We start from the raw sequence: 16,451 nt of genomic DNA on the forward strand, positions 1-16,451 counted from the left end.
GCAGAAAAAGAAACACCTGCAATTTGTGATTAATGCTGTGATGTGCCTTATTACTACTACAGAGAAACAAAGAGTACAACCTATCAAAAAAAAAAAAAAAAACAAAAAAAGGATGGCAAAAAGTAAAAGTGAAATTAAATAATATGCAATTTAATGATAAGAGAGCTGTAGCTGTCATTATCAGGCTGAATAAAAATTTAGCAGGGAGAATGAAACAATATGTCTGCCAGACCAAATGGCTACTGCAGTCCTGTCTAAAGTATGTCATCTGGGAAAAAATCTGTCTCAAGATCACACATGCACACTGCAGAATGTGTAAGTGAAAACTCTGGGGTAAAATGTAAACCAAAAGCAGGATACTCCCTAAGCTAAGCAACACTTGCTTGTCTGTCTTTTAAGACACAGTGAAATTTTCCCCAGCTTTCAAATGGTAGCTGGAAACACACCATCCTTTGTTCTTTAGCCTCTCACAAGGAAGTCACACAGACTAAAGGTTTGCTGAGCAAATATATGACTTTTTCCTAGTCTGCCAGTTTTATTTTGGTGGTAAGTCCCTCTCAACAGCACGTCAGCTAAGACTCCTTAGTTGTTAGGTGGACGCACTTCACTCTTATTAGGGAAAACATCCCAGCTAATTTGTAGGTTTGAGATTCTTGTTGTTACCTGAGTATAAGTTTATTCAGTGTTACCCTCCTGGCTGTATCATGCTGTAGGCATTTGCTTGGGAGGTGGATAGGCAGAAGGAATTTAAAGAACTAGCTTCAGCCTTTTCCCTCTCCTTTTAAGACAGTGTAACTCCCTTTTACAAGGTGTCTAAGAGCTGGCCCTGGACATCCCCTTCGCTGCCACCAGTGTTTGGGAAGGGTGCAGGCAGCAAAAGCACTGCAGGTCCTGTTGCCTCACTGCAGCCCCCTCCACCCCCACTCTGAGGAAGTGAGTAGTTCACACTCATGTTCAGGGACACCCTGGCTTCCCTGGTCACCACCAGGGTGCTGACACCTAATTCATCTTGCTTAGGGCAGCTGTTTAGGCAGCCTTTAAAGTCATTAGGGAGGATACCCTCAAAACACCCCCATTCACCACCTGTAATAACAAACTCTCCCCATACTGAGACAAGACTACCTGTTAGAGGCATCTCCCTGAACTACAACTAGGAGGAAAGCACAGATGGCTACATAAGTCACTGGAGTTTAAAACAATCAGTTATGAGAGTGTAAGTTATAGTTCAATATCTGGCTTCTAGAATTAACCTGACCACCACTGCATAGCTCACTTGACTTTTGTCAGGGGCTAACATTTGAGAATTACAGCTGTGTTTTGATGGGCCACGGGTGTCAGCTTTAATATAAATCACTGTATTAAGGACCTTAAAAAGCTTCTTTGAACACTTTCACCCTAAAAATGGCAACATTAAGATATGTGATTTTTTTAAAGGCACAAGGCTGTAGCTGACTGGGAGATTTAATGCCTGGAAAATGCATGTCAAAGACTTTCCTGCTGCAAGCTTTAATTGGCACTTCTGATGCTATTTGAGGGGAAAAAATTTCATTCTCACAGCAAAAAAATGCAGAGAGATGCTGAGTATTTTTGAAGAAAATACATATGGTCAAAGTAATTCAGCAGCTTGGTTTCCAAGGGATGGGAGGCCAATATCTGCACTGCCCCCACACTTCAAAAGTCAGTAACTCCAACCTATTCCAAAAAGGTGTCAAGGAGAGACATTAAGAGAATTAAGCTCTTGAAAGCTCTGTGGAAATCAGTGGCTGGGAAAGAGGTCCAAATAACTCCTCTCAGGGAGAAAAGATGTGCAGAAAGATGCCTCTGGCCTACTGGAAATAACGTCAATCAACACAGGAACGCGAAGATGCTCGATCTGCAGGGGGTGTCAGACATTCATAGGAAACAAGACTTGGTTAGTTCCGCCCCTGAGACGCTCATTTTAAACAGAGCTCTTTTCTCAGGATTTGACATTTTGTAACTAAGATTCAACTTCTACTGGGACACCCTTTCTGCAACAAAAGTGTTTTAGAAGATTACACGTGACAACCCCTAAACAAGCAGCAGTTTTGGAGCTGGAAGAGGGAGCACAGCCATACCCACATTAGAATATAGCCTGCACATCTCACCTGGTCTGATATGAAACACTGACCACCAGCTAAGCAAAGGTATTTTATATTGTATTTTACAAAAGCAAGGAAGTGACCACAGATGTGCATGGTTTTGATCTCCATCAGCACATGGAAACACATTTCAAACCATTTCCTTCTGTTCTGATATATTTGATACCATGTTATACTTTGATACTCATGAACAATTACAAAGACACAGAACTGCTAAAACTGCTTCTCTGAAAAATGAATGCAGTTATCATCCTTTCCTGACATTTCAGAACAAAATGGTGTGGTGCTTTTTCAATAAGAATACCAAAATAAGGGTCATAAAAAGGCATTTAAATTTATCTGTCACTACAGACCACTGGAATTTGTCATCATTTATTGCAGTCAACTGAAAATGTAGTAAAGATTTATAACAACATTCTATGGTGCTTTACAAACATATGCTACCATCACAGGTAATTTTACTGTGATTTTATTATGTATCCTGTGTTTCAATTTAATAAAATCAACACTGAAATACATACTTTCTAAACAGGGCAATATATAGCAAATATTTTCTTGAACTGTAAATTGAAAGTTCATGTATTTTGAAATAAAGTAATTATGGTGCAATTCCTTCAAACAATAAAGGCTTCATAATTTTAATAATGTACCAAATGCATCTATGTCAAGTAGCAGAAACAAGTTTAAAAGAGAAAACCTACTGCAGAAATACAATGTACAGATTTTTATTAAAGAAAACGAAACAGAGCAGCTAGCATCCTGCAGTACTGCAAGAATTTGCTTACACACACAGAACAATTTTCCTTTGTCTCACAGAAAGTTAACAGGAAATGTTAGGATATAGCCCCTGCTGCTCTTCACTCTTTATATTAACAAAAAGAGCTAAAAAAAAAAAAATCAATCAGTATTTATGATAAAAGCATACCTATGGCTGATCTAATAGCTAATGCCCCAAGCCATTTTCTTACCCTAATGCTAAATTCCAGTGAATTGCTAATAGTAATTATCTGGGAAGAGCAGGAAGACAGGTCCAAAAAAGTGCTTAAGTGCTGCTTTCCTAACTGCTGGCACTGCAAGAAAACAAAGGGAAATGATCGTTTATATCCTAGAATATCTTTGTATCATTTGTTACATTCAATCCCTGATCACTTTTGACAGGTACCACAAGAGATTTTGCAGCACCATAGGATTTTGTGCTTAACTGTTGCTGGAGCCCAGGGCTCCTCTTTTTGGTAAATGCCAGATTGCCAGACAATGTAAGAGGGCCCCTTGGCATTCACTCTTTGGCTCTTACATATTATTTTGCTTATATGTTCAGTTTCCTATGTCTTCTTGACACATTCCATAAACAAGTTAAGCAAGTACTTGGTTACTGGCACCAGCCTGGGACGTGGTAATAAAGGCTTGAAGTTGCTCAAGACTGAAGTGGTATCCTCTATTTTCCATGCACCAAATCCTTTTCAGCTATTTATAACATGGGTTAACAACAGCCTGTTTATTTTAGGAAAAAATTCTTCAACGAAAGGGCTGTCAAGCTTAAAACAGACTGCCCAGGAAAGTGGTTGAGTCACCATCCCTGGAGGTATTTAAAAGATGTGTAGATGTGGCACTCAAGAACATGATTTAGTGGCAGACTTGGCAATGGTTGGACTTGATGATCTTAGGTCAGGTCTATGAAATAGGTCTATGATTTTAGGTCTACGAAATAGACCTGTATGAAATAGAGGTCTATGAAATAACTCTATATAAATTCAACAATTTCTATAAATTATTCTGTGATTCTGTTTTTTGAAGGAAAGCAAAATCCCTGCCTTTATGAGACACTCTGTCCTATTGGTACAGATGCTAGTGCTCTCAGAATTATTTTCAGAATGCAGGTACTTCATGGATACTGGCATGGAGTGTCTAGGACGTGCCTGAGCTCTGACAGGAAGGGCTGCCTGCCTGTGGCTCTGACAGCAGCAGTCATTACCTGCATGAAAGAAGACAAGCAGGGGCCTGGACAGTACTCAGGTCAGCCCTTAATCCCAAAGCTGAGGGAGACTGAAGATAAGCAACTGAAATGTAAGGAAAATGATGGAAAAGTGAGACCAGTTCTTCATATGCTAAATCAAAACAGTGTAAGTCTGCATCCAGGGAGGAAGGCACCTGCAGTTGGCATTGAGGAAAATAATTAGATTTGAAAATCAGGAATGCCAAGAAGTGCAACTAGGTAAACATTCATGGAGTGTGTGCTGGGAAGGGTAAAAGCTGGTAAGAGAAGATAATGAAGTAATGCAACAATCCATGGAGAAGATTTAGAATTTAAAAATTAAAAAATTGCAATTTTTTTACCGCTTCTTTGTGAACTAAGATGTTAAGCCTATTAATAATGATGCAGAAAAGGCATCAGAAGCTTCCAACTAAAATTTCCACTTCCTATTTGAAAAGGTGGTGTATGGTGTGAGAAAGTATTTTCCAACACACCAGCAACTGAAAAGGCAAAACATTACTAGAAATAATTAACAAATTAAAGACAGCTGACCCAGCCTATCTTTAGGTAACTGAAAATGTCAATAGATTTTGAAAAGATCTGTCACTATACAGAAGGGAAACTAGAATGAATCAGATATAAATACAAACCAATTTTCCAATATCCAAGCCATGCTGCAGAATTTAAAGGTTCAAAATCTAATTACCACTAATTAACACCTTTTATGAGAAACAGGTTTCTGTTAATCTCATTTTTCTTGTCAGTGAGGTATTTGGTTGATAAACCTATAACTGAACAGTTTCAGTATTTTTGTAGGGAACCATCACAGTGAGACAAACATCCAAACTCACAACTACAGCAAGACTATGTTTCTAACGTACACACTGGATACACAAACTGTCAAATTTCAACAAGGAGCTCCTCGCTGGCTGCCAGTCAAGTGAGTTTAGGGGAGGCTGCTCAGATTTGTGACAATACCAGCACACTTTAATGCTCTAGTTAAACCATGCAAAGACAAAGCTGGGCAAAGCCCACACCTTTCTCTGATTCTGTGACTAGAGAAGATCCATTTGTTCAGGATATCAAAAAGAACTTGCACAGAAATAGAGCACACGTTCATATTTCAATGACAACTTACTCTCATTAGTAAGTACCCACACAAGTGGTAGATTTGCACAATACTACTACTCTACTACAGTACTTACAACTAGGCAAATTCTTGAATGAAGAACCAAGCGCAGTCTGACTGAAAGATATTTAGTTTGATGCCAGATTAACTTAGTTTTAAGACCTGCAATATTAGATCACCAAATGGAATTTGTCCCCTTTGACCATAAGGTTTCAGATAGTAAGGCTGTATTTTTCCCAACCAGCATTTAGCCCATGTGCAAAAGGGCACCTCCACAAAAGAAAAGATAATGCAGGTAGCATGAAGAAGACAGGTGATAAAGGACAGTGTTCTAGAATTGCAAACAGAGCACCTCTACACTACTTGCAATCAAGAGCTGACCCTCTCCAAAATATGTCTCCATTTCCATTGTACTACTTACAGTCCTCAGAGACAAGACTATCCCTTCCCTACAACCAGGAAAAAACACCCAATCCACTGCATTAGAGACAGAGGGAAGGTTCTTCAGTAAAGGGGAACCACTTACTTACCAGGTAACCACTGTGTGAAATCAGTGACCTACTAATCTCCTCAGAGTTGGTTCTACCTTTGATGAATGGTCTCCAGGTTCATGAAATGCAAACTTTTACAACACCACATAAATCTTTACATTCATGAGGAAATACAAGCCCTTGTACATCTCAATAAGCTCCTGACTACCAATTTCATACCACTATACTTGCACTTATACTTGCACAGTGTAAATAGTATTAAAAGATCAGGCAGATATTGAGCCACTAACAGCTCCATAATCTGAGCTGCAGCACTGTGTTTAATTACATTGCATTATTAAGAAAATTCATCACATGACAGAATGTGGTGGCATGACAGAAGCTCCATGACAAATCCAGGTGAGATTTTTTTCTGTACATTATATTTTTCAGCAACTAGAAATATTTTATTGGCAATACAGTTATTTAAATATTAGAAATCTATACAACGTCCTTTTCTTTCCCAGTCTCCAAAACGTGTAGGTTCAGGGCCTCTGGGTCCACCCCTCTCTTTTGTAGTAGGATTGATTCCATCAGGGAATTCTAAAATAACAGGGAAAGTTCATTGAAATTTCTATAATGTTGACAAATATAAAGATGCTATCCTTTATGATGTTTTCCTTTTAGTTTCATTTTCAAAGGCAAAATCAATTCTTTTTTCTTTTGAAAGGCAACCTTGAGCTAAACATTTTCCAGAGCCCTACAAAATTAATTTCAGTTTTTGAGATCATATATATTATGTTATATTATATATATACAAATATAGATATATTATATTATTTATTATGCAAATAAAGAAGCAACTGAATGTTCAGAGGCATTAAAGGACCACAGCCTCTCAAGTCAGAACTTGCATCATTCAGGTACACTGTATTTATGTTCACGAAATCTAAAACCCCAGGTGTCACTTGCTGTTTACCTCTCTATTTTTAAGTACTCTGTTCTAATTTTAGCTTGAATTTTAGTCAAGATTCTGTTAGTCTCGTACTTAAAACATCCAGGTTGGATGGTTGACCCATCCAACCTAACCTTGAACACTTGCAGGAATGGGGCATCCACAGGTTCACTGGGCAGCCTGTTCTAATGCTTCACCACCCTTGAGTAAAGAGTTTCTTCTAACATCTAATCCAGACCTGCCTTCCTTCAGTTTAGAACCACTGCCCCTTGTCCTGTCACCATCTGCTAGTATGAAAACTCCTTCCCTACATTTTATAAACCCCCTTAAGGTACTGAACCCCCTTTAGACATCAGAAGGCCACAATCAGATCTTCCCAAAACCTTCTCTTCTTCAGGCTGAGCAACCCCAGCTCTCTCAGTCTGTCCTGTAGGAGAGATGCTCTAGTCCTTTGATCACCTTTATGTCCCTCCTCTGGACCCATTCAAACAGGTCCATGCCTTTCTTGTGCTGAGGACTCTACACTGGATGCAGCACTTCAGGTAGGGTCTCATGAGGGCAGAGGGGGAGAATCACTTCCCCTGATCTGCTGGCCCCGCTATTTTTGATGCAGTCCAGGATTTGGTTTTCAGGGCTGCAGTCACACACTGCCAGATCATGTCCAGCTTTTCATCCAACTCCCTACCCTGCTACAAAAGAGAAGCACCCTGCCAGCTCATGCTATTTTCTTAAACACCACAGAGCTTTCTGTACCTCAGCCAACATTCTTACACTACTCAGTGCACCTTTACTCAGGGCCATCTCCTAAGAATAGTTAACTCAGGCCATGAAGTGCTTGTAGCACAGCACCATCCTGGGCTGAGTCTCATCCTACACTAGACTGCAGGGCTCCCAGAAACTCACAGTACCCCACATGCCCCTTGCCACACTGATTCTCCCGAGCTTCCCATATAGACACCTAATGTGGGGCTCCCTCAGTCATATCCCTAACACAGCCCTGGTGGGCAACACAGGTAAAAAGGTGCAGGGCTGAAAATGAGAAAAGACAACAACAGAAATTCTGGACAGCAGACAAGAAGAAAAGTGATGGAGGAAACTCATACAGCTACAGGCTCTACAGGATGACATACTGGGATACCTGTTTCATAACTGATGCCGACCAGGAAAAGAAATGTCAGTATCTGAGCACCTCTGGCAGTACAAAGGGTGCAAATGCACCTGATATTATTTTGTACATGTCATCATCCCAATATCAAAGCACTACTCATGTGCTGACAGTGGATGCAGATGCTCAAAAGATTTCTCCACGATAGCTACAGAGCAGTGGAAATTCTAAATCCAGCTTCAACTCTTAGATTTTCCTAATAATACAAAAGGCAGTTTGCAAACTATTGCTGGTGTTCCACATAAAAAATACAGGTGCCACTAAAGAGACCTTGAGTCTTCCTCCAAACCTGGAATACCTAAGCAAGTAACAAAATATATTGATTATGCATGTTTTAAATGAAGCAGTGATAGCATTAATTTTCCTGGGAATAAAAAGATGAGAATTAAACAGCTGTTTACACAGTAACTCCAATTGTGAGTTAGTTCTCAAGTGAGCCACAATCTGAAATTGTGTGGAGATGATTCTATAATACAAGAATCATACAACAATACAATTACAAACTTGCAGAGAAATTTATGAAAGAAGGAGAAGCAGAAATAACTTTTCACCATGATGCAGCTTTCCCAATGGCTGTGGTGGCCTCAAGGTAATACACTCTGGAGCTGGAGACCTTTTCCTAGCTCTGCTGCACAAAAAGTGCCATTTTAGCCTGTATGAAAAGAGGAGACTTTTGTTCAAGAGTATCTGAGGAATTTAGATATGAAATTAAGGATTCTAAGGTGGAAGAACACGATCAGTTTCTTAAATGAATGCAAGGAATAATTAGTCTTTATGCTGCTATCATTCAACTCTGGTGGCCTTATGGAATTAAGGAAGGGGCACATCTTCATGGACTGAACTATGCAAGGCGCTGGCTTGCTTGGATGTTGAATACGGAGCCCCTGACAGATATCACAGCTATGCTACTTTTTAATTTTCTGGATGTGAGTGGCAATGCTCTCATGAGACAGTATGACACCCAGTTCTGGAAAATGACTTTATCCAAGTTTATCCAAGGCTACATCCCAAGAACTGAAGCAATTACAAGCACTGTACAGAAGGGCATGTTAATGTGTTTGAAGGATTTCATGAAGTACTGTCTACAGATGAAGGAAATTCTGCTTCCAATGGGCACTCTGCTGCCTTCCTTTTGGAGACTATAGATCAGTCTGCATTTCTTTTCCCCAGGATGTTAGTGCTTTCAGACTTGGCTTCCTGTTTACATGCTAAGGCAGAATATATTCTGTATATAGAAGAATGAGAAAAAAATATTTCATCAACTTGTTAATGCTTAATTCATGAAGATGTTGGGCAGAAGGAACTTGTGTTTAATTTGCTGCAAATAGTTATAAGTTATTCTTTGCATTGCCTCTTTAAAAGTTCGTGTATCATAAATACTTGTTAAAAAACAAAACAAAACAAAACAAAACAAAACAAAACAAACCCCACCCAGAGTACTGTGTTCAGCTGTGGCGTTCCCAGCTGTGGAGCTCCCAAAAAAGAGGTGGACCTGTTGGAACAAGTCCAGAGAAGGCCACCAAAACAATCACAGCACTGGTGCACCTCTCCTATTAAGACAGACTGAGAGAAGACTGAGAGAATTGGGGTTCTTAAGCCTGCAGAAGAAAAGGCTCTGGAAAGACCTTTTAGAAGCCTTCCAGTACCTTAAGAGGGCCTGTAAAAAAGCTGGAGAGGGACTTTTAACAAGGGCATGTAGTGACAGGACGAGGGAGATTGGTTTTAAAATAAAAGAGGGTAGGTTTAGATTAGCTATTAGGAAGAAATTCTTTACTGTGAGGATGGTGAGGCACTGGAACAAGTTGTTCAGAGAGGCTGTGGATACCCTGGAAATGTTCAAGGCCAGGCTGGACTGGGCTCTGTTCTAGTGGAAGGTACCCCTGCTAAAGGCAGGGCTGGTACTAAGTCAGGACGCCCAGGCAAATTTACTTATCTTCAAGAGCAGAGGAAGCACAGTTTCTCTGTGTGACTTGCTACAATGTTTGACCACAGTTGTTCTGAAGCTTCTTCTCCCCTGCTATACCATTTGCTGCAACTTGTGCCTGTTGCCCTGCCTCTCTGATATTTTTTTTCAAAACCAGTAAGCTTAGAAAATGATTCTAAAGAGTGCTGAATGCTTGTCACCTTCTTAAACTGATATCAGCACCTTGCAGTCTTGCCTTTAAAACACAGCTTCCAATTTTGTAAAACATTACTTACTTTCCAGGGGCTCCTTCTCCATACTGGACTCTTCTGGTTCATCAAACCGCCCTACTGGTAACTTTGGTTTCTTTAGTGGCTGCTTAGCAGGTTCAGATCTTCCTCCTGGCTTAGAGCTGGAGCTGCTTCGCGAGTGGCAAAGAAGTGAGGACTCTATCAAGCAAACAGACACGTGTAGCATGAATAAATGTGGGAGTTTAATACTGAGTAATGCTGTAACTATCTAGAGCACCTCTGAAAAAAACCCCTACTTCAGGGATGAGGGAGAGGAAGGCAGGAAAACAAACTCTAAAAATTATTTAACATTCAACTCATGAACACCTAAGAAATCAACACAGATAAATTATTTTTGGCCCTAGAAACATATGTAGGCAAAATTGTGTTAGTTGTATAACTCAGTTCACATTAACAGTGTATTTTAAACTGCTTGAACTTAACTTTGCTGTTACTTTCTTGTATTTTAGACTCTTAAACAGTAATTATGCTTGCACAGACCAGTACAGTCTGTTTTCCAGGAGAAATCCTAACCTCCCCCAAGAAACCTGCTGATTTCCATGTCTTGGCTCATTTCCACCAGCTTTTTAGTCAGAAAAAGCTTCTGCTTTCCCAAAGGAAAGTTTAAAAAATAAAACGTTCCCTTAGTAACAGGTTTTCCAGAATGTCGACAGAAGATAGCTGGGTTTCCCTCAGGATGGTAAAATAATTCAGTTGGTAGTCAAAAGCAGGTAAAACTTAAGTTCAATTATGTAACTGCAAGCAAATGCTTTCATTAAAAGCATTAACTCTTTTTCCTTTAAAGTCCTACTAAAATTTTGGTTAAAAAAGCCAAATGTCTACAGTGAGCACAAACTATCCACTAAAAATATTTTGGCTGTAGACAGGTGCCTGAAGCAGTTCTGACATTTCCTAAGAAGCAAGACTCAAACAGAAATCCTCCCTGTACCAGCTGGGTGCAAAGTACCTGAAAGAACTATTATTCTACCTTCCTAAGGAGATTGAATCGGGAAGCCTTGTCAAGCCCTGTCAGTTTGACTCACCTTAATATACATTAACTAACAACTCACTCCCAGAATCAGCATATTCATTCATTTTAAAATACCACATCTCTAATATCAAACCCTACAGCCACACAAACTGTATTATGTCTGCCAACTGCTGCCAATGCCCCAAAGGAGTAAAGCATGGCATAACAAACTATCAACAGTAAAGGATCCAATCTGTTGCAAACATTGGGTCTTTCTACTTCTGCCAAGCTTCTTGTCATTCTTCAGTAAACTAGAATAGAAAAGCTAGCTCAAAACTTAAATTATAGCTGGTATTCTAGTCCAAATTAAAATAAAAATCAGATTAAGGTACCAGTATGAAATTGATTGTCTTGGTCACTAGAAAAGGGGCAAAACCCATTTTTGATAGATTTACTTGATATTCTTGACCAAAATGCACTCTTCTTGACAGAAGTGACAAAAGTTCAACATGAAACATCTCTGAAAAAGATGAGATGAGCTATTAACATTAGTCAAACACATTGTACAAACTGACCTTTGATTCCCTCTTCTTTTACAAAGCCCTCCCATTTATTAATTATATAACTAAACTTGAAGTTGAAAGTTGCTGCACTGCAATATTCCATCTTTTGAAGTGGCCCACAGCATGTGATTTATCCTGACAAAGCCATCCATGCAGTGGGATTTAGGCACACATCGGGATGCTCAGAGGATTAGAGCATCAGCCACATCTTGCCATGAACCTGAGAGCCAAACAGAGTACAACCATCTACCAATAATTTTTAACAGCTCTTCCATTAACACACAGCGTACTGGCTTGTTTTAGTGTATCAACAGCATCACAGAACCTCAGCTTTTGACGAGAGGCAAGCACCCAACACACAGCCCAACTGAGGCCTGTGGGACAGGCTCCGTTATCCAGTCTGCCTTACTTCCCTATAAACAAAACACCCGAATTTCCTGAGGTGAAGAGAACGGACCAGTAACTTCCAGGTCCACAGCACGTTTCCTCCAGCTATTCTCCAAAAGTTATACCACTGTTTAACATTTTACTGCCATTAAGAACCATGAAGCAACGGCAGGGCAAGAAAACCTCCGTAATACGAGATTTGCTCGATAGCAGTAGGTTTGCAGTACAGGCGATAATACTAATATCGAAAGGGCGGGGGCGAAGGGAGGGAAGGGGTTAAGAGCAGGGAACCTGTAGGGCCACGGAAGGAGCGCGGAGAGCTGTGAAAGCCCACGGCCCGCAGGCTGTGGCGGCCGCCTCACACTCCTCACCGCCGCCATCTTGGGCGCTCTCCAGTCCCCCCGGCGCCAGCAGCCCCGGGAGGCGCCCGCCCCGTCCCCTCGCTCGTCAGTTCCTGCGGGAGGAAGGGCAGGGGGGCCGGGAGCCCCTTCGCGGCACAACCCGGGCCCTCCCGCTCTCCGCCCGCTTCTTACTCGCTGCCCCGGGCGCGCCGCGCAGCAGCCGCAGAGCCATGGCCAGGACGGAGCCGTGCGGGGCGGGCAGCGCCGCCGCGCAGGCGCCCCAGGCGGCGGCAGCGGCTCCAGGCTGGGGCAGGCGGCGAACGCGGCCCCGAGCAGGGTTGATCCAGCGGCCTCACAATCCCCCCGTGCCCCTGCGCTGCTCCCCGGCTCTGGTAAACAGAGGCGAACGGCGCCTGGGGAGCCACGGTCCCGATGAAAGCAGCTACGGGCTCATAGAGGTGCTCGAGAAATACGCTGGAACTCTTCACTCCTAGCGAAACGTGGAGCAAAGACGCCTTCTTTCTTCAGTGCAGTGAAGAGTTTAGCGCTGCAAGAACGCGTTTTCCCCTCAATGTGTAGTGCAGTCCAGCTAGGGTTTTTTTGTGGTTTGTTTGGGCTTTTGTTTGTTTTTTTAATAATAAAAATTGTACATTGTTCAAATAATACACAAAGGCTGCCAAGGACATGAAGGAACTTCGGCTAACACCATAGTGATGTACAGACAGTGTTTGTGCTTTCAGACGGCATCTTTCCAGTTTCCGAGTTTAAGCAGTGAAGTTGCTTTTAAAGCTCCATATAAACCTAACCCTGGGATAAGTAGCGTGTTCATGGAGTGGCGCTCCAGTTAATTAAGTACAGTTAATGCTTTGAATATGGCAACTTTTGCTTTTTGTCACTCTTTAAACTTATCCAGCTAACCTTGTTCTTAGATAAAACAGAATTCACTGTACACAGATACTAACCTGAAGAAGATAACTTGGAGATCTGAATCTAAACCAGCATTTTTTGTTCACATCTGAAAGCTTTAAGAAAGTCTTGGTAAATTAAAGAGCAGCAGCACTTCCTGGAGTTTATTTGAGCTACATCTGGCAATGCCTACACACTGAAAGTAATTAAATTTAACTGACTGCCTTACGAGTAACATTTTCTCAATCAGCCTTTTATAACATGGTTAATTAGACATTAGAGACTGAAAATAATGGAAACTCTTTATTTTAACAGCAAGATGCTGGGCATCTAGATCAGAGAGAATAAGGGGGAATGCAGAAAAAAATGCTCTGCCTGAAAGCAGCAAGGAGAAAACCTAAACAGGTCTTGTCAAAGTTCAGGAACTTTTTATTTATGTCTTCAGTACAATAAAAACATGACATCCTTCCCTTAAAAAAGCTTAACAAGCTGCCTGTAGACACCAAGTAATAGTAACCTCTGCTCCAAAACCACTTAACACAATATGTATGCATACATCATATGTACAAGCATACATGTCAAATTTCAAGTGGTAAGAATGAAATAGCAAAGAAAGATTTTTGAGGTACTGTTTATTCACCTAAAAATGAACTGTCTTCAAAACATATTTCTCATCTTTATTGTATTGCTGTAAAAATTCACTTGTAACTCCTGAATTATTCATTTCTAGATCTTTGGCTAAGGAGGTAATAAATCTTAACATTGGTAAAAACAACTGTAGCATACACCACAGGAATTTTCTACTTTGTGATTAAATGGACTGTTTTCTTGTTTTCCTTCCTCTGTTTACTGATCATTTATCTCTTGCACTGCAGCTTCCTTTGCAAGATGACACAAACAATATTGTATTTAGCTTTGCTGTTATAAAAAATGGGGAATAAAAGACTTAGAGCTAGCACAAAGCTTGCAGCAGGTCAGTTCAGATGAGCCAGATGTACTGGTCTTGGAGACTACTGGGAAAGCACCACAACCAGCAGGGCCCTGGGAAGCCAATGTACTGATATTGCCTAAATGCCTCCTCTGCCTCTGAGACCACGTCAAGAACCTTGGTTATCTGAACACCACACCTGGTCAGGGCTAAGCAAATAAAACCAGCTTGGAAACAAGGTTGTTTTGTGGTTACAGAATAAGTTTTCCATCAATGTCAAATCTCTTGGCTCTGCTGCAAATCCTGGTGATCTCCAGTATAACATGAACTCTTTTTCCAAAGTAGTAGCAATGCCTAGATTTACAGTAACAGAAAGTTTAGTTTGTATCAAGGATTCAAACACAACCCAAGGAATTAATTTATATACACAACATGGAAACAGAGGTTCAGACACTATGTCATTTTATGCAGTCATCTCCAAATTGTATCACTGAGAGCTTTTTAAAATAACAGTACCAGCCTACTGCCTTCAGGGAACAAGAGACTGACAGTTAAAGGAATGTTAAGACCTCAGTTCTTACCTCTCATTCTGTAAGCAGCAGAATTCTCTTTGAAGCAGCTGCAGGATACCTGCATGAAGGAGGTCACTATCACTAAAGGAAGATGAAGCCCTCATTCAAACAGAAGAGTGGTGAAATGGTGAGTAGCAGCACTTTAGAGCTTCTACTGCATCAGATGACACTTATGTATACACAGGTCTGTATTTAGGTCTAGGAAAGCGAAGGCAGAAAACTGCAGGAGTAGGGGGAACATGCCATGCAACACATGCACAGTTGTCCAAAATATCCCAGTCTGCATGTGTTGTTCAGAGAGCAACTGCAAGTGACCATACAGTCTGCAAGTAAATATGAACCTCCTATGCTTCAAGGACATGTTGGGGTCATCACGCCTCTCACTACGGTCAGACAGCACATTCCTTTGGGACTTTGGGATGTCAGACAGCCCTCACAAAAGCTACAGTACTGAGAGGGCTACCAGACCACATATAGAGTAGGCAATAAAAATTAAGGAAGAGAGAATGAATTTATTGTTCTCTTAATTTGCCCTGTTCCTTGAGATACTTACACGTAAATATCACATGATGTCCTGCACCATCCATTTTCCTCAAAAAACAAACCTAATTCAAGCTGCTTTAAATAGATGGGACCTTACTGTTACCACCCCCGGGAAGGGAAGGGAAAAGGGAAAAGGGAAAAGGGAGGGGAAGGGGAAGGGGAAGGGGAAGGGGAAGGGGAAGGGGAGGGAAGGGGAGGGAAGGGGAGGGAAGGGGAGGGAAGGGGAGGGAAGGGAAGGGAAGGGAAGGGAAGGGAAGGGAAGGGAAGGGAAGGGAAGGGAAGGGAAGGGAAGGGAAGGAAAGGAAAGGAAAGGAAAGGAAAGGAAAGGAAAGGAAAGGAAAGGAAAGGAAAGGAAAGGAAAGGAAAGGAAAGGAAAGGAAAGGAAAGGAAAGGAAAGGAAAGGAAAGGAAAGGAAAGGAAAGGAAAGGAAAGGAAAGGAAAGGAAAGGAAAGGAAAGGAAAGGAAAGGAAAGGAAAGGAAAGGAAAGGAAAGGAAAGGAGCTATTTCTGTCATGATACTTCTGCTTTTCTGATCACAAAAGCATGCTTTACATGTACAGATTTCCAGAGACAGAAAGCAAGACAGACATTTTTCAATAGTGACAGAACCATCTAAATACTTGTTTCCTAACAGTTTAAAGTCTTAATTGTGAATCAAGGAATATTTTGTAACTTCAGTTCCCTTCAACAGCTATTAAAAGTTTAGCCAGTAGCCACATCCAATAATATTGTTAAATAAAAGACAGTTGAGATACCAGAACATAATTTAAACATTTAAAGCTTAATAGCAACATCATAATACAAAATTAAAAATAAAAATAGGCATTGTTATAGTGAGAATGTATTAAAGATACCTTTGTGTCGTAAGGACTTGCCTAACACAACTAATAAAATACTCTGCAGTGTATATGTTGCTGAACTGTAGATGTTCAGATACTAATTTCAGCATCTTGTAAGTTATAGGAAACTCCCCCCATATATTACAAAGATTATACAACTTTCCATATCAAACGCAAAATCACTTCATCTATTATTATAGACATTTCATCTATATATAATAATGTCAATTATTATTGCTATATATTAATTTCAAAAGTACAAAATTATTAATTATATACAAAAGCCTCCCCAGAATTTTGGTAATTAGCAGAACATTCAGTTTCTTTAATTGCTTTCATTAGAGTAATTTGTTCATTTTATTAACACCAGATGCAATAACACAATGCTAAAAATAAACA

The 16,451-nt window shown here is 40.6% G+C and overlaps 1 protein-coding gene across 3 annotated transcripts; it reads right to left on the bottom strand.

Annotated features, from left to right (window-relative positions):
* Nucleotides 1–2,476: 2,476 nt before the first annotated feature.
* On the bottom strand, nucleotides 2,477–12,867 carry SDHAF4 (succinate dehydrogenase complex assembly factor 4). Of its 3 annotated transcripts, XM_053973786.1 has the most exons (5): nucleotides 12,458–12,858; nucleotides 10,011–10,163; nucleotides 5,752–6,294; nucleotides 3,089–3,190; nucleotides 2,477–3,002 (listed from the first exon to the last, which is right to left on the bottom strand). In XM_053973786.1, the coding sequence occupies exons 1-3, from the start codon at nucleotides 12,495–12,497 to the stop codon at nucleotides 6,185–6,187; spliced, it is 303 nt and encodes a 100-aa protein (XP_053829761.1). In that variant the 5' UTR covers nucleotides 12,498–12,858; the 3' UTR covers nucleotides 2,477–3,002; nucleotides 3,089–3,190; nucleotides 5,752–6,184. The 3 variants fall into 3 exon arrangements, with proteins under 3 accessions (XP_053829761.1, XP_053829762.1, XP_053829760.1); XM_053973787.1 differs by lacking the exon at nucleotides 5,752–6,294 and having other exon boundaries at nucleotides 12,458–12,867; XM_053973785.1 differs by having other exon boundaries at nucleotides 2,477–3,190.
* Nucleotides 12,868–16,451: the final 3,584 nt, after the last annotated feature.

This window comes from Vidua macroura, chromosome 3 (genome assembly GCF_024509145.1).
Source record: "Vidua macroura isolate BioBank_ID:100142 chromosome 3, ASM2450914v1, whole genome shotgun sequence".
In the NCBI taxonomy this organism is placed as follows: domain Eukaryota; kingdom Metazoa; phylum Chordata; class Aves; order Passeriformes; family Viduidae; genus Vidua; species Vidua macroura.